Source organism: Eublepharis macularius, chromosome 11 (genome assembly GCF_028583425.1).
Source record: "Eublepharis macularius isolate TG4126 chromosome 11, MPM_Emac_v1.0, whole genome shotgun sequence".
Classification (NCBI taxonomy): domain Eukaryota; kingdom Metazoa; phylum Chordata; class Lepidosauria; order Squamata; family Eublepharidae; genus Eublepharis; species Eublepharis macularius.
This window is the reverse complement of record NC_072800.1, coordinates 48321459-48341818: the sequence shown is the minus strand read 5'-3', so window position 1 is coordinate 48341818 and position 20360 is coordinate 48321459. Positions and strand designations below refer to the sequence as shown.

At 46.5% G+C, this 20360-nt stretch overlaps 3 protein-coding genes across 3 annotated transcripts in view; all 3 read right to left on the bottom strand.

Moving 5' to 3' along the window:
- HOXA3 (homeobox A3) overlaps positions 1 to 16173 on the bottom strand; it is a 35029-nt gene extending 18856 nt beyond the window's left edge. Inside the window, exons 1-2 of the mRNA XM_054990899.1 lie at positions 16103 to 16173; positions 2302 to 2480 (exon numbers count right to left, since the gene is read on the bottom strand). The gene's annotated coding sequence lies outside the window, so the exon portion shown is untranslated. The remainder of the gene's footprint in view (positions 1 to 2301; positions 2481 to 16102) is intronic.
- HOXA4 (homeobox A4) lies at positions 4050 to 6238 on the bottom strand. Its single transcript, XM_054990906.1, has 2 exons — positions 5548 to 6238; positions 4050 to 5145 (listed from the first exon to the last, which is right to left on the bottom strand). The coding sequence occupies exons 1-2, from the start codon at positions 6221 to 6223 to the stop codon at positions 4817 to 4819; spliced, it is 1005 nt and encodes a 334-aa protein (XP_054846881.1). The 5' UTR covers positions 6224 to 6238; the 3' UTR covers positions 4050 to 4816.
- An 819-nt stretch (positions 16174 to 16992) lies between the features above and the next one.
- On the bottom strand, positions 16993 to 19874 carry HOXA5 (homeobox A5). Its single transcript, XM_054990904.1, has 2 exons — positions 19160 to 19874; positions 16993 to 18223 (listed from the first exon to the last, which is right to left on the bottom strand). Exons 1-2 carry the CDS (start codon positions 19797 to 19799, stop codon positions 17973 to 17975), a joined length of 891 nt encoding a protein of 296 aa, XP_054846879.1. The 5' UTR covers positions 19800 to 19874; the 3' UTR covers positions 16993 to 17972.
- Between the last annotated feature and the right edge of the window lie 486 nt (positions 19875 to 20360).

Below are 20360 nucleotides of genomic sequence, written 5' to 3'. Positions count from 1 at the left end.
TCTGTGTATACTTACCAGCCTCTATTGCTTGCTTAAAGAAGTTTTAGGAGCTCTTGCGGGGAAAAAATAAATAAATCAGGTAGGCTGGCTTTTGTTTTTTGGGAAATCCAAAGAGGAAGTTCCCTTTCACGTCGGAAAGAATCACTCCTCTTAGCGAGATCTGGCTGCCCCCCATCCATTCCTGACAGGCGGCATTAATTATTTAATGAGTCACATGACCCGACCCCCCCCCACTTCTTCCAGATTAAAATTTCAATATCTACTCCAGAACAGACGCAACACCTTTATCTGCCCTAGCGGTGTTTCTCGCATTGCTTATTTAGGCCTCATAATCTCGGCAGTTTTTGACAGTTTTTCAGTTGCTGCGCAGATCATTGGAACATTAATAACGCGAGTTTGTCAGGCCCTTGAGCAGCGAAGCAGTCGAGCCCCGAACCAGTCGTTCGGATTCACATTTTTATTGTCACCGGCTTCAAGTTGGGCCACCCAGCATAACTGGGACTCGTGGCTTCCCCCACACACACCCCCACACACACCTGATAAAAGGCATAGCGGTAGGGTTATCAGGTTTGCCTGCTCTTAAACGAGTGCTTGGTAATCCCAGGTTATCAAAGGGAGCCTCTGGGGGAGGGAAGTCCTGCCTCTGCAGGGGTCAGCCGGGGCAGTGGCCACCCATTCCAAGGGGACAACGGTTTTGCACCTTGGCCAAAGTCAGAGGGCGAAGATGGCACCCTGAAGACCATTGCAATCAGTTCTCCAGGGATGCCTTGAGAGAACAAATTCCACTCAATGGGATTTAAACCCGTTCAGTTCCGTTTGATCTGCCCTTCTTGCCTCTAAATGACTTTGAAGGAGAAAAATAAAATATTTCTGGGACTGCGGTGGTTCGCACAGGGTACTTTCACATACAAGGGGGATGTGAACCCACTGAAGGCCTGGTGCCATCGGTTGGGTGGCTTTTCCGCAGAAGAAGGACAGATTTGCAGTAAGTCAAAACGGTTGAACTCCCTACGGGATCGTCACCATGAACTGGGAGTCTGACTCGCATCTAGCCAGAAACACAGGCCGCTTTCCCCTCAAGGAAATTCCTCTGTTGAAGGCTAGAACTTGCCTCTCTAGCCTCATCTCTGTCTCTTGTAAGGGAAATGTAAAGAAAAGGCAACTCTTTTTGACAAACCCGGAACGGCGGGGGGGGGGGGGGGAGAGATAGCTTTCCTTGGCACACCATAAATCACAGGGGAAACTCTACAATTCTTGTTTATTGGTCTTCAAGAAGGTTCACTCTAAGGTTGCCCGTGGAATGGTGTCACCGAGATATTGATCTCTTCTGTATATTTCTGCAGTGAACAAACTTAGCAGACTGGGGGTGCTTAAAAAAAAAAGAAGCAGTCTTGAAGCCAGGTCTGTGGCCTCTGAAGGCACTACAGGGGCAGGCAAGGAGATCAGACATGTTTGAAGGAACCAGTCAATTGCTGAGAAATGGTCAGTGTTGGAAAATACAGCCTGAGAGGGGAGGGAGACCCCGGCTGCAATCCTGGCCAGCCGCCTGCACAACCCACCTCCTCGGTTCCTGCCTGCGAAGCAGAAGGAGCTATTGTAAGTAAATATAAGTAACATGAAATGGTTGGGAAACCAGTCCAGTCACAAGTCTCTGGCCCCACTTTCTTTCATGCGACAGAGCAGGCGGGAAGGAGTTCATAGTCCAAAGATACAAGAAAGCTGGACGTGTCTTGCTGACCGTTAGGTCCTGGGTGCCAGGAGGGCAGTTTAAGCTTTCCTTTGGCCTTTATCTGAAATGTTAATAACCTCCCAACTTTAGTATCCCGCCCAGTTTCCTTTATTATTTGGGGCATCGTGCCCTGTATGTAAAAGATTTGGTGGGGAGAGAGAAACGGTGTGATCAGGTATGTGAAAGACAGTGTACCTTGCGTGTGTGTGTGTGTGTGTGTGTGTGAGAGAGAGAGAGAGAGAGAGAGAGAGAGAAGAAAGTGTTGCCTGCGTGTGTGTATGGAGGGAATATTTAGGTCCAAGGGCCAGATTCAAAAGAACCCTGTCTTTAAAGGTCAAGGGTTTGATGGGTCAGTCTGCTTCTCTTAAAAAAACAATTAATGGGACAGAAAATGTGTCCTTTCGGTGAACTCTCTTGGTTGCCCTAGCAAGGCAGGACAATGGTAGGGTTTATACTCCACCGTGCAGATTTCCAGCATTGTAACATTGATTATGCCAAGCTAGCACGACACTCACACATCATAGCAAACTCTACTGCAGCTTTCTAGAGAGAGAGAGAAAAGAAAGTATTACCTTGAATGATGACAATCTGCCATATGTTTTTTTTCAATCCGTGCTGGATTCTCCACCCAGAAAGTATACATTTTCATCGCACAGCCAAGCGACTGTGTCTTTATACATGAACACATTTTCCCCAGGAAAATCCTTCGCGTCTCTTCAGACCTTTTCCAAGAGAATGCCTTTCAGAATCGCTGTTGAATTACAAAGAAGTATTTATTGGAGGAAGTGATTAATGATTCCCAGTAAAATTGCTATTTTCAGCGTGATTTCATTTCGCTTTTTTTTACAATGGGAAAGGGGGGGAGGGAAGGGCGTTTCAGGCGTAAGACTGCGGAAGTCAAAGAAGAATCGCAACGCTCTGTTTAAATGGTTGATTTAGCATCTTGTTAATTTTGGAGTTTTAGTAAATTAGGGGGAAATATCCACGCTAAACCAAACAAAGGCTTTAGACAAAGCATTGTAGAAAGCTCTTGGCTGGGAGGGCTGTATCTCGTTTTCCAACCTATTCTCTTTTATTTCTAAACAGAATTCTAACGGAATGGGAAACTCAAAGATTCGTAAACATGTGAAAGGAAACCCTTTTAGTTGTTGGACCCGCAGACAATATAGTGAACTAATAGAACACGTGAGAAAGGACGCTTGGGGCTGATCAAAGGCAGAGTAGATGCTCCATCTTTCCTAGCAAAAGCTCCTTGGAATGAGTTCTACTGACACTGTTCTCCCTCTCGGCCCGAAAAAATCATCATACACTGGAACCATTTGGGCAACGAGTTGGGCTTACTGAAGTCCCGAGTCTGCTTACAAGGCTACAAGACTGACTTAAATTATTTCCTCAAAGCCTCCAGAATAAGAACATCGAATTATACGTTCTAGGTGCATATAGCCCCAGTATGCATTCTGTATCAATAAGAACGTCCAACGATTATTATCCTATGGAAATTCATTAGTGCTTATTGAAAAAATTGGATACACAATTCAGAAGACTCCATATGCAACCCTAAGCTGAAGCCATCTTCTAGATCCCACAGAATTCCTTTCTGGGCTGTAAAGCTTCCGGTTTACTGGGCCCCTCAAAACGGATGCGCCGTTCCAACTTGGCCATCCCACCCTTTCTAAAAGTTGCGACCACTATCTAATGAACAAGGGGAGTCATGCAACTGATGTGGTATAATAGTTCAAAGTGAGGGTCACACAAAATAATAGTAACAATAATAAGCACTCTGGTTTATACGACTGATTGGACGTTTCTCTTCAACTCACTATGTGTGCATTGAGGTGTAGTCATAATCCCTGGGAATGAAAAAGAAATCTTTCTGAGTTCATACACAGTAAGGCCTCAACGTAATTCGCGAGCCTGAGCCTCTGTTGGAAAAAAATGTGGGGGCAAAAAAGTAAGGCCATCCACATCTCCGTTAAAGCCAAGTACTGGAAAGCCAGCCGATTTAACTCACTGGTTTGCTTCAAGGGAATAGATTTCTATCTGTCTGATTTTCAAACTGGAGGTCAGGCTTCATTTCTATGTGAAAATCATTTCCGCTGGGATCAGTATTACTTCTTTCCGCTGAGCCTAGTTGGGGCCGGGGTTCAGAATGAAACCATTGGCCCTCAGTCCTAGTTCTCCGGCCAAAACCGGAGTGGACTCTTGTGTGCGTCTCTGTGTGTGTGTATACACGCAAGATTCCACTCAAAAACAAATCCGCCTTTTATCAGATCACAAAAGACAAGGCAATATCCCAAAAAGTGCAACTATATGCTTCTAGTGTGTCTAGTGCTTTTAATTCTTTTTTGTACAGAGTATTTATTTCTAGCACTGGACATTATATATATCACACATTCACAAATGTATACACATAGAATCCACAAACTGTACACAGACTTTGACGGTGGCAGGAGATAAGAAGACTGAAACAACTCATAATAGCAATATTGGTGTAATTTTATCTTTCCTTTAAATAAGTGCAAGGGGAAACATGGATGGGGGAGACGACACACTAAGATAGCACAATTACAGCAGGGGCTACGCTTTTTTAAAATTTAAATTGTTCTTGGCACATAGAACCTCTTTTCTCTGTCCTTAAGGGGCGTGGGCGTGGTCATGGAGTGTTTCCCGACCCCATAAGATTTTAAAGATTTTCATGAAACAGGATTGGTTTCTTTCTGTCTGTCTGTGCTTGAGTCCAAGAACATTCCAGGGAACGTCACAGGCCTATGGTTCACACACACCTCTCACAAGGTCACTTATAAACATTATTGACTCCTGAAAGTATATACACAAAGGGTCCTTCTTAGGTACAAGATCCACCCACAATTCTTTAATGCTGCAGGAAGACGATCTATTCCATAAATTAAAAAATACAAACAAACGTGGCGGGAATAAAGCACAGGTAGAGACGTAAGCGCGCTGTTCAGTTTTTTTGGTTTGAACGCCCTTTGGACAGGCGCTAATTGTTATCTCCCCTTCCACACAATCGTTTGGTCCCTGGGGTAAGCCCCCCAAAGGCGTGGGTCCCTTGCCTATGAGGAGCCATCATAGCGCGGTGGAGTTGGGGGTCAGCCTCCCCCGTGGCGGCGGCTGCTGCTGCGCCGGTGCTTTGGCTTGCTGGTTGAGGCTGGAGGGGTTGGAGGAGCGCATCTTGGTGTTGGGCAGTTTGTGGTCTTTCTTCCATTTCATCCTTCGGTTCTGAAACCAAATCTTCACCTGGCGCTCAGAGAGGCAGAGCGTGTGGGCGATCTCGATGCGTCGCCTCCTGGTTAGGTAGCGGTTAAAATGGAACTCCTTCTCCAGCTCCAGGACTTGCTGTCTCGTATATGCAGTTCGGGATCTTTTGGGCTCCCCTCCGTTGTAGTTGGGGTTGACTGAGCAGAGCCAGGTACCGGCGCACGAGGGAGGAGAAGGGAGAAGAAGGCAAGGGGACACCAGCGTTATTACAGAATCACTCCACAGTGAGGTTTAGAGAAGAGGCAGCAAAATGGGTCAGCGGCTTTGGACAATAGGAGACAATTGGGGAGCAATAAAAAATGGTGATGGGCGTTTGGGCTCTCGAAAAGCTTCAAAGACATACAGCCCCGAGCCACTGCCAGGACAATTAAATTTATAGGGGCTGTAATTGCTGCCCTAACGGTTTGGTGGCTCGTAAATCTTTCGGTAAAGGGCCTTGCCTACAAAAGACTTTTCCCATCTCCGTAGGAAGCCCGTTCTCTCCCGCGCTTCCCGCCCCTCCCTGGGGTCCCGGCTGCCCTCGGCCAGGGCCAACTCACCGCTGCTCACGTGGATCTTCTTCATCCAGGGGTACACCACCGGCTCCTTTCCCTTGAGGCCCGGGAGGCTCTTGTCCGGCACGAGGGGGCACCCCGGGCTACCCCCGCTGCCTGGCCCCGCTGCAGCTTCGCAATGGCGCTGGGGAGGCTGGTGCTGGTGCGGAGGGACTTGGCCTTGGAGCAGGGGCTGCGCCTGGCCATGGTGGCCTTTCAAGGCAGGAGGCGCAGGCGGCGGCGGCGGAGGGTTTGGCGGAGGAGGAGGAGGAGGAGAGGTCCCTGGCGGTGGCTGGTCCTGGCCCGCTGGGGCGCCGAGGCTGCCGTAGCTATAAGGCGACTCGGGGTAGTGGGGTGGCTGCGCGGGGTACAGCGCCTCGGGAAGAGGAGGTGGCGGCGGAGGAGGCGGCGGCGGCGGCGGCGGCTGGTATCCGGGCTCTCTGCTCGGCCGCGGGTAGTAGTCGGGGAGAGGCTGGCCCGGGTGAGCCTGGTGTGGCTGGCGCAGGTGCTGCTGCTGCTGCTGCTGGGGGTGGTGGTGGTGGTGGTGGTGGTGGTGCGGGGGGTGATGAGGGTGGTAGTTGCTGCCGCCGCCGCCGCCGCCGCCGTGCTGCGAATATTCCTCGCAAGGAGGGAATTTGGGCTCGATGTAGTTGGAGTTTATCAAAAACGAACTCATGGTCATTAATTTGTGAAGTGCAAAAATACTAATTTTTCTCGCGTTGTCGTTTTTCTGGGCTCGCCGAGGCCCCTCCCCTCCTCCCCCTTCTCCCTTCCCTCCTTCCTTCCTTCCTTCCCTCCCTCCCCCTCCCTTCTCCTTGTTGGTGTTGTCAAGCGCAGGCGGCCAAAGTTTGGGCCTCCCCCTCCGCCTCCCCCCTTCCCACCCCAAGAGCGCCAGCGCACCCCCCATGCCACCCCACCACCTGACCGGCAGGGCCAATTGCTGCGCGCTTGGCAGGGCCCGGATCAGGAAATGAAACGCTGGCGGAGGCTGGAGGGCAAGCCCGGGACGCTCCCTGCTTGCCTCTCCACTGGAGATCTCGGCGCAGGCAGGGATCGCGCGGGCAAAGGGGAGCCCCTTCATTGCGCCCCAGCGGCTCTCCAAGTCAACCACAGCCCAAAGTCAGAGAAGTGGATGATCAAAAACTAAACCGGGGAGGAAAGGAGTCCCTCGGAGGCAACAGATCGCTGTCTGGCTGCTTCTGTGACCTTGCGTCTCTCCCCCCTCCCCAAGACTCCCCACCCAGCTCTAGGTGAAAACAATAACGATGCATACTAGACTTGTGAGATCATCCCGCGAAAACCACCCTGACTAGTGACACCATTGATGTAGGTGCCCTTCCCCCCTCCCATACATGTTTGTGGATGGGGTGGACATTTTAATCCTTTATTTGTGATTATTAGAAGGGAACCCTGTGCCTGTGTCCTTACTCCGGATCAAAAGAATGCCGAAGGAAGGGCTGCCATCTCGTGCCTGTGGGATTCTGACGATTACCCATCCAACCACGTTCACAGGAACTGGCTTACGAGGCAGTACATAACCTGACCTTATGTGAGCAAGGAGAATGAGAGTACCGAGTTATGTATCTAAAACAGACCAGCCAACCCAATGTACATTTTATTCTGTACCCCCTCCTTTTCCCCAGTCTTTTCGAGACCACAATGATAATTAGCAGCAGTTTTGTCTCTCCTGCGCATACTGAGATTGCACCATGTATCCACTGGATATCCGGGTATTGATGCAAAATTGGCCGGTGGCAGGGTAATCAATGCAGTGATTCGATCCTATGAAACACGGGGCACCTAATTGCAGCCGGCTATTTGTTTCTCTATGATATCTCTCCAGGGCTTTTAAAATGTTGCTCTTTTACGGTAATTTAATTATTTTTAAATCCTCCATCTCTTGGCAAATTTCGAAGCGATGGTGGCACGTCATTAGATAGGGAAGCCTCTAGAAAAGGATATATATATATATATTTATATCTAAAAACCCAACCTAGATAGATATTTGAACCTTGCAGAGGATTACAGAAGCGGTTAGCTCAAGTATGAGGTCATCCACATTCCTGAATGGATGAATGAATGAATAAATAACCCTGGTAGTTACCAGAAACAAGAGAGAATATTTCCTTTCGAGGGAAGGTTATTTTTCCACAATCTAAATGTTCGTTGTTTTAAAGAAGAACATTTACTGCCATTTTTCATATGTCCCGTTAATACTGCGGTTTGGTGAGGTGAATAATCTTTTCGACTTCTGCTACAATAGCAGAAAATTGATTGGCTGGTTGCGCAGGAAGGAAAAGAAAGTGACTGCCTGACCTAGGCGAATTGAAATCTGAAGGTTAAAACTAGCCCACCTTTTAAAGTACATATCAGTTTTAGTCTTCTGATGCGTCCTTTAACTCCCACCTTTTATTTTAATATTTGAAACTTTAAAAAAGACATGTGCATTAAAATGTTCAGGGACACCAACGACAAATCCTGAAACCTGCTCTGAGGAAATGCTCTGGTCTCTTGTCCCAAGGTGCCATTTAAAAATCCATATAAGAAGATTACTCGTTTTCAACATGCTTATTTCACCAAAAATTTGGATTGTTTGACTGTTGTGGTGACATCAAACGTGCACAATGCATACGAGAACAAAAAAAAATGACATCTCTATTATACACCCATTTGATCCACTTGCAGACGCCTGTCTCTGCCAGCCCTACTTCATACGTTTATGCCCATGTAAATCATATCCCCTTATCGTAAGCAGTGGAATTCCCTTACACTGTTCTGGCAGATGAAAACAAGGGGTGATTTCTTACTAAATATTGGAAATATTTCTTACTAATACTGGTAAGGCTTCTGGTCCTAAAATGGCAACACCCTGTTTTTCTGATTCATCTCTCACGGACTTTGCATGAAAGGTTGCCTCTGGTACCCCATATTTGTGGAAGCCAATATGCTGTCACTTGGTACCGGGCAGGCCATAAAACACTGGGAAGGAGAGGGGAGATCGAGCACTGGACAGAACACTCCGAGTTTTAAGCCTTGGTGCTGTCCCCCGGCCTCTGTGAATTACAGATGGGCTTCAGTCCTGCTTTACGGATTAAAAGGAGTGGCAGATCGAACTGTAAGGTGTCCCCCCTCCCTCACTTTGCCGTTACAGATCGCAACATTAGCCCAAGATGGGTTTAAAAGGTTAAAGTCACGCATAGTTGTCCCCCCCCCACACACACACACCATATATGCTATGGACAATGTATACTGGAGCGCGCACACCCTTGCGAGATGCACTTAAGACATACACTACATCCATCTCCGTTGAGATAAAGGGTGCCCTTGGATCTGAAGGCTACAGTAAATAAAAGAGAACAAGGATGCGTCAACCCCCCGGTTTTTCAAAAGAGGGAAAAAAACACAGGCAAGGAAAGCGAGTACCTTCTTTTGGTCTGCTGATTATTTACCTTCGGAGAACGTCCCAGGGGGCTGTTTAATATTAGCTCCCCTGATTACATCTCAGAGCTACGCCTGCTGCCCTGGACTGCTTTCCACTGGGTGTCTCCTTTGCTTAGTTCAACAGAAATGAATACCGACTCTGCTCTCCAGGGTTGTAAATCTCCAAGGTGACCTGCGCTGCTCAGCTGCAGCCTGTTTTCCAGGGGGTTCTATCAGGCTGCAGAGATGGCCTGTTCCTTGTCTGTGCCGTTTACATATAACAAACAAGAGCTCAGCCAAGACCACCAAGTGTTATCTCGCAAGCGGCCTGTTCCGCGTTCCCCCCTCCTCTCGCCAGAGATTTATGGCTTCGCTGAGCAACCTCCAAACGAACCTACACCGAAACCTGGCCTCGCCAAACGTCCGAGCGTCACACACCCTTTCCCAACACACCACTGTCCACATTGTGCAGGCGTCCTCGCATTTCCGCAAAAAGGTAATGTTTCTTCTTTTCAAAAGAGGAAAAGTTTTGTAGCAGAACCTGGCCAGAAAAAGAGGTCAGAGGATTCACTGAAGGGCAGCCACCGAGCCCGACGCCGCAGGATCTCATCTTGGGTACCGCCAACGTGTATGCAGGATGAGCCCTCTTTTACTGCTAACTCCCCATGCGCAAATAAAATCAATTTATAGCTCGGGGTTGTGTGTGTTTGTGTGTATCCAGGATATTAGATGGGATTCATTTAAACTTTTCAACTTGTCCACGCGCCTGCGAGACAGAAAGGGAGAGAGAAATGGATGGGGTGGGGAGATGGGAAGGGGGGGCACCCGGCAGGCTAGCCTGAATTTGATTTGCAGCATTTTGAATATAGTTAACCCAGCTTTCCCTCTTGAATGCAACCCTGCCCCAAGTTTCAAAGTGACCGAAAAGTGACACCGGGCGCATTTTGTTTCTTATTAATCTTACACATTGACAGTCTTTGTTAAATAACAAGGCGTGCCCTTCAGCGAGCGACATTTTCATATTTGTTAGACGCGCTGACCTGAAGTTCACCTCGGCCTTGGACTTAGTTTTTCTGCGAGGTCTTTTTTTTAAAAAGCGTCTTTTAAAAGATAGAGGGAGTCTTCGCTCAGGTCATTTACTCAAGAAGGAAAACGGCTAAGAAGGGCTGGGGGGGAAATGTAAATGTTATGAAATGTAACGATTGTCTCCGTCTTCCCTGGAATCGGAAGAGAGTATAAAATGGAACTCTGGGATCTCCCTCTCTCCAAATTAGCGATTTCTTTTTCTTAGATTCAGACTTCCAAGGAACTGAATTTTCCCTAAAAATGGACCCTTCAGAAAGGTCTGGCTGTCCAGGACTGTAAATAATACACCTCTGAAGAAGCGGGTGGGGGTGGGGGTGGAGAGAGAGGGGAGTTTAAGTTAGAAGCTGAACAGGGGATCCATTGAAGGGCCATATCTTAATACACCAACATCAGTTCTTAGGGGAAATAATGCTTCCGCAGAAGGTAACAAAAGCCCACACTGCGGCTTTTTAATGCTGATGAATGTAAACATGTTAAAGAGAAGGCAATACTTCTTGAGACGGCTCTTGAAACAGTTCTTCAGCCAGGAGGGTGAGGCCAAATTTCCCTTCGGTTCCTTTTACACAGACCACACAGTCCAAGCAGTCTCAAAGAAATATTGTCTTTCAAAGAGTCTGCATATATTTCTGTATATATAAGTGGGTATTTAGGAACACATTCCACCCTGTTATTTGACGATTCACATAGTTAAGTTTCACCTTTGTGTGTATGTGTGTGGCCTGGCAGACATTAATTTTATATGCCGTGCAAGCAACCTATGTTATCAACATGTGTTGTAGATATTATCTTCCCCACCGCGTGACTGGATTTTTTTTTAATCCAATGCAAACAGGGAAGAGAAATCTGGATATTCCGAGGCTAAGTTATCCAACAAAAAGATAAAAGACAGGAATTTTCTATATATTTGGGCATTTTGAAATACACTTGTGTATAAACAATAGGCATGTTTTTGGAAAAGCGTGTTTTCATGCCATTTTCCACATTTTATTAGCTCTGACCACTTTTGATTTGGTCGACCCTGTCTATATATTTGCTTACTAATTACACTATGTACCAAATCTCTCTATAAAATATTTTATATTTCTTACAATGTAATGCCTAATTATGGTTGCCCACGTTAAAAGAAAACCCTGCTCTAGAATAGTTTGACGGAGCAGCTCTGATAAAAAAACCTTATTGATTTGTTCAAATAGAAATAGTTCTCCAGACACCAAGCGAATGTTGTTTGGTTTTAGATGGTCCCACCTTTCCTTGTATTAATAGTAAATTACTTCCACCAGTTTCTATAGGATCCTAAGAGGTCATATCCGAAATTCTAATCATAAGTGGTTCATCCTTAGAGTCACTGGGTTTGATGGCGATTGTATTTTATCTTCCTCCTACATCTTTCGAAAGTGAAAGAGACAACACGGTCCACTCACCTAAGCAAATATTATTATAAATTGGTTGGCAGCATTTTGTTATCCATCTGAGGAATTACGGATGCAACTGGATATTCACCGAAGGCGACTCGCGGATGTATTTAAATCAGTGGGAGTATTTACACAGACCCGTTAGGATTCGCACTGCACTTCTGAAAACTATTTGTGCATTTGTGTGTAAAGGGAGGGGATTGTGCGACACGCGTGTTCGTTCACCTGCTGCATCTGCCAGCCCACGATATTCAGGGGGGAAATGGCTGACAATTCAAGATGAAATACAAGGCGTATTAATGTTGAAAAGAGGAATTTTCTCTCCTTCCCTCGGTAATTGAGGTCATTCAACCACTCGAGTTCACCTGGAGTCCATACTGTGATACACGCCTAGCTCAAAGCTATTTTATCTTTTGTGTTGATAGTCAAGATCTCGGCTATAACATTGACATCAAACTCTGTCTGGGCGCATGACGAAGAGTGGTGCAAAACGTAAACTTTTGACCCTCAACTTTTTGACCCGAAGTTGTTAAGCCCTAACCACAAAGATATACAAAAGCTATGCGAGCTTCTTTTGGGAGAGGCTCGCGCTCTTGTTTGTGTCCCTGGCCTTCCTGTTTCCTTTTTGCGAGTTTCTGAGATTAAAACTATAATCGTGTAGATTTTTGTTTTTAAAGCCTCCAGCACTCCTTAAATCAGTTTGCCAACCCAGTGACCAGCGCTGGAGAAAGAGCATGAAACGCAAAGGAGCTCTGTGGTTCTCGTGGCAAGTGGGTAAGTTCTGGATGCGAAGGTAGGCACTGCGCTTGTGCTCTTTTATACGACTAGATACTGGCGAGAGTTTGCTCGTTTCTCCAAGATATTTTGTTTTTAATTAAGCAAGAAATCTAACGGGGTTTGCGGAGCCTTGCTTGGGGAGAAGAGCGTTGACTGTGAACTTGGTCTAAAGCGAGCTCTGCTGGTGAGTCTTAGAGGGTGCAGATTTATCTTCGTTTCTGCATTTACTTAACCTGGCAATGAACTGCAAGGGCTGCCATTTATTATCTAGAGACAGACTTCACCTCGAGCAAGGACTGTTTCACAAAATTGCAATAATTAACCAATAACCTTCATAACAAATATTATTATTGAAAAGCCATTTCGGAAGGGAAGAGTGGGCTGGGGGAAAGGGGACAGATTCCTTCTGTTTCCTAGAAAAGGACCCCTTTGCAAAGCGTTGTATCATCCCTCTGTATTCGTAGGACATTATTTGCGTCCATGTAAGCAACAAAGACCTAATCTTGTGTGTGTTAGTGTGTATGTTTCAGCCACGGCAGAAGTAAGACTACTTGAATGTTGCAGGCTCGTTTTGTATGAAAATAAACAGGAGACTCATGAGCATTGTGTGATCGTGTTCATAGAAATCAAAACCTGAGCTGTATTTTCTGAAAAAGCATCCTTTCTCTTTCAAGTGTGGATGTGTGCACGTGTGTGCAAGAGGCAGAGTGGGAAACAATGGCCATGTAATCCAGGAGCTTGATTGGTTCGAGGAGATATATAAAATGCGATGTCCTATTATGGAGAGCTGATCTTGCCTTATATGAGGTTAAAAGAACTATAATGTTACCCTTTATCGATAAGGAACAGGGGTGGGGGAGACTGAAGACTTCTCCCATGAGGCTTTGTTAAGAAGGTAGTAAATCTACCTATCATGTGACTTTCAAAAACCAGTTTACACTTTGGAGAAATTGAAGCTTTCTGATTCCTGGCTACATACACAGAAGCTTCTCTCACCTGCCATTGGTCTGGCTCTGGTTTGGGTCACTGACCTATATTTAATAGTCAGTGACAATTATTTAAGCAAAAGAAATATACACGAGTCAAATACTCTGGGAAGGGCAGTCACCATCACGAAACATCTATGCTTAAAAGTCAGACGATTGTTTTTCAAATACTTTTTAGAAAGTAATTTGATATTTCGATTTTTGTGTGTATTATTGTGTGTCTATGAGTTTCAAGCGAAAGAGAATAGTGATATGACGTTGAAAACTACATTGAAATGTAGTAACTCTTTCCTAGATATTTATTTTGTAGAACTGGAGGGCATGGGGGTGGGGGGTGTACAAGCAAGTGTGCCTCAATTTACACAGATGTATTTGGACATTGCTGAGAAATTTGTTCTGTGGTTCCACTCTGTCTGTTCAACCATCCAACCACCTATACATTCAGATGGATGAATGGGATAGAACGTTATGAACAGGGAAGGCAGGTAGCTAGATCGGATAAGGAACAGGAATTGTGTTTCCCAGTTGCAAAACAGAGTGGAAGCTGAGATCAGTAAAATATTGTGCAATCGTCGGATGGTCAATCACCCTGTATCAAATAAAGCCGCATAGGTCCTAAACAACTTTTATTTGGAAGTAAACCCAACTGATATAAGAAGAGCTCACTCCCACAGAAGTGCGGGTAGTAATTTTAAATCAACCCCTTCCAGTACAATGGGCTCGCATTAATTTAAACCAAATCCCGCAGTGTCAGTTTGGGTAAGGAATAAACTGAATTCCAGCTCCGGTAACCTAAAGTGCATTTACAGTCCGAACAACCCCTCCATTTTATTCGGAGGTACATTTTCTGGGTTTGTAGGACCCTTGCTTTCGAGTAAGGAGTTGAGGCGCTCGACAATGGAATGAGGTATATTTAAATCCAGGCATTTTATTTTAACTGGTCTGTGGATTAAACCTTCAGCCTTCAAGAGCGGTTTGGCTTTGAGGGCATCAAAACTTGGGACCCCCCCCCCACCTCCGGCAGCAACAGGATTCAAATGGTTGGTAGATCTTTTGTACTCTGGGTTTTGCGATGTGCAATTCCAAGCACTCCTTTCAAACAGGTAACAGGTATTGCTTCCATTGGAACTTTGGGAAAACAGTTACCAAGAAAGCGACAGATATTTTTAGAATTAGATTATATGAGAATAGTTCTACAATGTAAATCTAGAGCCAACGCATAATGCACTTAACTCCCCCCACATTTATTACGAGTACCCCAACTCTTTCTTCGATGTTGGGGAAGAATCTAATAATCCGGAAAAAATCCACTTGAAATAACAATGAACTTATTAAAAGTCTCTCTAGAAATATTGCAGGGAGCTTTCTTAACCTTCGGAAGTGTTTAAATTAGAAGGCGATACCTAAGGAAGATATTTTAATATACATATCTCCTTGTAGAGAACTTTTAGAACATAGAGTAAGCGTCCATTAGGTCATGAGACACCCTTCAGGCCTTAAGTGAAGTAAGGAAAAATATGAGGAAACTGGTGGGGGGCATTTTGATTACAATCTTACACACTTTGGGGGAGTAAATTCCAGAGCCAGCAATGATGGGGTTTTTTTAAACCAAAGTTGTATAGTATTGGCTTGTAGTTCTTGCAAAGGGGCAAAGATTGGTCTTTAAGGATCCCAAACGACTGTTTACCACTAGGAAAGAGTCTAGTAGAACCAATATCCAGCTGACCCAATAACTAATACACAAACAAAGTTCTGAGCGAGTGCAATCAAAACACTTTGCAGCCTAGAGAATCTATCAGTCAACCTATCCCCTATTTAAAAATAATTAGGTTTGGTCCTAGTAGTTCTAAATTCACCTGCAAAGCATTTAGTTACTAGGAAATACAAAGACTTTACTGGCCCGCCTAGGGCTGGTATGAGTAAGGATTTTCAGGATCCGGCCCTGACGCTACGAATGAAGAAAGGAAAGAAGGGAAGACGCGCAGCGGGAAAAAAAGGGATGCTGTTTCACGCTTTCTTTCAACCCTGCAAATTCAAAGACTTAAAGTTAAATCCGGCCATAAAGTTTATTGCTGAGTAATCACACTCTGGTGAGAAGAGTCTACTTAAATAAAAAGAATGTTGATAATAAACAGGCAGCTGGGGCCTACCCTGCAATTGCCAGCCTGTAAAAAAATAAAGATATCTATATAAATGGGAGGTTATTTACAATCGCCTATAAACCTCGGCTGTCTTTCATAATTTCAAGTACTCTAATGGGATGTAGAGGCTCCTGCTAAAGTTACAGTCAATTTGTTCCTTCAGAGAGAGAAACCGGTGAAAACACTCCGACTGAACGCGGAATCTACCGGAATTGTGCACACTGTAGATGGAGGCAACTCGCATGTAGGGTAGGAACACAAATCCAAAATGAACCCAAATACAAAGGCAACAGTACTAGGAGCCGCTTCCACCTTCTAAGAGACAAAAACTGTATCCAGTTCTAAAACACCCATCAAGGTAGGGGCGCTGCTTCTACAGATAGCCTGTAGCCTTCTTTTTTAAACATCGCCCGCAGTCTCTGTTCCTCGATAAACAAAATCACTGGAAACGGGAAAGTTCATGAAGCCAAGGAAGTCATTATCATTTGCTGTAGTCAAAGCAATTAAAGTTAGGCCTCAAAATCCATCTCTGCCAAAGTCACTTATTGTGGTTTACTTGGATTTGATGGATAAAATATTGAGTTAGCGGATCAGCTTTAAGAATTAAAGAAGAGTGGAGGAAAATCCCCCTCCTCCAGTAGAAACCTGCGTCTTTAAGAAAGAACCGTCAGCATTCTCCAAGGAACGCCGAGTTCTCCCCACTACAAATAAACTTAAGGAACTTGTGCACAAAACTTACCTTAACTTGCAGGGAGCCATTTTTTCCCAGAGTTATTGAGAACTTGGGCAATAGATACTTCTGTACCTAAACCTGACAATTGGAATGGCCAGGAGGCTCCCGGAGCCTGCAAAAGAGTCAAATGAAGTCCAGCGTCAGTGAGATTATATGTTATGTGGCATATAATGTTGGATGACAACTCCCCAAAACCATAAAACTTACTTTAATGGCACCACGTGACTTTTTATAGCCAGTGAGCCTATCTGTCTGTTCTATGGATGATTTTACGATCTAATTCATAGACAAAACCCTATTCATTTGGCACCAAATGTCATAGAGCCGGAACTGGGGGCTTATAAAGTTTACTGTTTTATAACTTTTAAGGGAAGACATCAATGTAGCCCGTCAGAAAATGTGCAAATCTTTAGTTGCTCTTAGAAGCTCGGAAGAGTTAACCATTCAAGCCCTGGAGGGGTAAGTAACGTTACATTTCTAGCAAAATTAACTGTAGCAAAATTTAATAAGAATAACCCATCCCCAAACCTTTTTAAGGTTTAGAATGGGGCGATACTGGGGGGCTGGTTGTAGCTGTTGGATGGTGCTTACAAACTGGTGTCTATAGAGGTCACCCGGTAAGTCTAGGATAAATCTATAAGGAGAAATCTACAAGGATAAATCTATAAGGAGATAAACAGGATCTAGAGATATTGAACGAGACAGGACGTTTTTCCCCAGAAGCAAAGGAGGTGGCTTTCGGCTCCCCTCTACCCGCGAACGTGGCTACTTAATGTAAGGTTCCATCCAAAGAGGAACTTACTAACTTCAGATGTACGTTACATAATGGCGCTGGGATGATTTGCGTTAGAGTTTAGTTTCTTCTTCAACTTTGCTCTTTTGGGACAGATAAAACTAAGGAGGCACAAACTAGAATAGGCGCAGATGGCGGGGAGGGCAGGGGAGAAAGAAAGGGGGAAAAACTTACAATAGAAAGTTTATTTGTCCAGTCAGTGATTTAAAAAAAAAACATTTAAAAAAAAGTCGATCACATTTTTGCTCAAACAGCCAAACTTTGACTCTATTTGTAACTTTGTCCACCAAAGAGAAAGGAAAAAAAAGAGAGAACTAGACGTTACTGAAGCTGAGCTTAATAAAAGCCACTTCTAAGAGTTCGTGCAAAGAGTCATATACAAAGGCACAGCAAGGACATACTGTCTGGAATCACAGTTTTCGCCACAGATTCACTATTCACTACACGTTAGGACACGTTCGGTTGTATTTCATCATTTCACCTCTACAACAGCCATTAATGACACAGGAATTTAGGTAGTTTTTGATTGGAAATCTTGGCCACAGCTTGGAGCTATACAGACACCGACACTTTTGAACACACATGCACAGTTAAGCACAAGCGAGTGCAACACAGAGAGAACATGGGGGCTAAAACAAGACGGGGGGAGAGAGGGGGGGAGAGAGAGACGAGTTCTCTCTCCTGGCCTTTATGTGTGTGTGTGTAGTCCCCCCCCCCCTTACAGTTACTTCAAGTAACACGACTCGCTTCATATAAATAAGTTAAAACATCTACATTTTTTCCCAAGACAAAGCCATTCAAGACAAAGAAATGCACGGGGAAGCGGATCTACTACGCGCTAGGAAGGCTCAATTAAACAGGCTCGTGATTCAAAGATGCCGGGAGCTGCTTCGGCAGAAGCCTCCCAGGGAAGTTGGGGGCAAGTCAAACGGAAAAGGGACGGAGAGAGAAAGAGGAGGGGAGCGGGAGCGGGAGAAACCGGCGAGTGACATTCCACGCAGGGTCAGCTCAGAGAAGACTGCTCAGTACTTTTTCCCCCCTGCCTCCCTTTCCGGGAAGGCAGGAGCTGGGCTGGGATTGCTCTCAGGGGCGAAAGGCTCCTCCTGCCGCGGCCATGCTCATGCTCTTCAGCTTGTTATCCTTTTTCCATTTCATGCGCCTGTTTTGGAACCAGATCTTGATTTGTCTCTCTGAGAGGCAAAGAGCATGTGCGATTTCAATCCTCCTCCTGCGGGTCAGGTATCTATTGAAGTGGAACTCTTTCTCCAGCTCCAGGGTCTGGTAGCGGGTGTAAGCAGTCCGAGCCCGTTTCCCTTCGGGCCCCCCTATGTTGTCTGCAAGGGAAAACGGAAGCGGGTAAGAGTTTGGCAACAGGGACCTTCTCCTTTGCTGGGCAACCTGAGGCTCTCCCCCCAATCCCCGCGCGTGTTTTATTTGCCTTTACTAGAGAAATGCTCAACAAGTACCTCCTCCCCCAGCCACCCCAGCCCCCTTCCTGTTTCTTAAATAATATTCTGCATTGTGAAGTTGAAACACTCCCTCCCCCTCTTTGGATTCATCTGCTGGTGAATTGCAGTCCAGAGGCAACTAAGGCACAGAGCATGCAGCTCTTCCCTTCAGACACGATTACTTGAGAGTAAGTAGCCTATGCCTTCGAGGGACTTCCTTCCTAATAGAATGCTGAAGGTCTTGGCGACGAAAGAAAATCACACCCTCCAAGCACGATTTCCAAGCCCAGACCTAAGGCACAGTTTAGGTGGAAGTCGAAAGCGGTGGGCATAACTCCCAAATCCGCGTCGACTGTAGGGCTGCCCCCCCCCATTCTCACTTCTGAAGTTTCCCTCGACTTCCTTTCCTCCCACAGAAATCTCCCCCCCCACACACACACACACATCCACACGCACATACTCTCTCTATTTGCTCAACTTCTTTTGGGATATAATTAGTAACGCTGTTTTTCACTGGACGCTCCTCGTCATAAATTACAGAGACTGACACTCACTATTCAGAGCCCTCTTTCACTCTCCCCTCCATTTCAATGACACCTCACAGTCCTGCAGACTTGGAGGAGTTTTCAGAGGGGGCTGGCTCGCCCTCCCGGTCCCCACTTCCCTTGGGCAGCACAGCGCAGCCCTTCAAGGAGGCACCCAGCTAGAGTATCTGAGCACCCCAAGACAGCCCGCGCCCGCGCCTCTTGTCTCCCCCTTTGCTGCCTAGCTAGCGCCTCGCGGCCCCTCGCCCTGCATAGATAGACCCGAGCCTGCTTTTACCGTGGCTTATGTGCAGCTTCCGCATCCAGGGGTAGATCTGGGGCTGGGGCGGCTGCTGGGCTGGGCTTTGGTCGTTCTGCGGGGGGTTCGGCTGCTCGCTGCTGGCTGGGGCGTCGTCTTCGGTGCCAGGCGACGTGCTGAGCCCGTCTCTGCCTAGGTGGGTGTTGCCAGTGCTGCTGCTGCTGGTGCTGGTGGTGCTGCTGCTGCTGCTGCTGGAAGTGGACGAAGTGCTGGTCGAGTTAGCGGTGGAGTTTTTCACGCCGCCGTGATGAGCGTCGCCGCTGACAGGCGAGGTGGCCACGGCCGCGCAGGGCAGCGGGTCAGGCGGAGGCGAGTGAGTCGACGTGGCCGCGGCGGCCGCCCGGCTACTGTACCTGGCCTCGGGGGCGGCGGAGGTGCTGTTGGAGGGGTAACTGGTGCGCGCCCTCTCTGGGGCCCCCCCAGCCGCAAAGTGGCTGGAAGCCGAGCGGCCGACGCTGAGATCCATGCCATTGTAGCCGTAGCCGTACCTGCCGGAATGCATGCTGGCGGATTCTCTGAATTGCTCGCTCACGGCACTAGGATCTCCATAATTATGTAACGGGTAGTCCGGGCCATTTGGATAGCGACCGCAAAATGAGTTTACAAAATAAGAGCTCATTTGTTTTTTGATCGGGGGGCTTGATTTGTGGCTCTTTGCTTCGTTTTTTGGTGCGTCTATAGCACCCTTGCACAATTTATGATGAATTATGGAAATGACTGGGACATGTACTTGGTTCCCTCCTACGTAGGCACCCAAATATGGGGTACGACTTCATATCACGTGCTTTTGTTGTCCAGTCGTAAATCCTGCCTGATGACCTCTAGAGGTAAACTCGTGCACTAAATGGGGGAGTTGGGTGGATGCTGGAGTGCTGGGGCGCGCGCCCGCCGCGCGAACCCGCCGCCAGCTCCGGACTGTCAGTCGGCCTCGTGCGCCACCCTCTGGAGACAAGCTAGATCTTCACCCTTCCCAGCCAGGGGCTGCAGCAGGGCTGGGGTCGAATCGAGGTTACAGCCCATTATAGCAAAATTATGGCATCTCTCACACAGTTCCATTAGTATGTACCAATTGTTAAGGGCTATCGGCTCCAGATCACAAAACCAGCAAGAATGCAGAAGCGCAGGGGAAATATATTCATCCTTTATTTTCAACACCATTCCTTTTAAACCTTTCAAATTT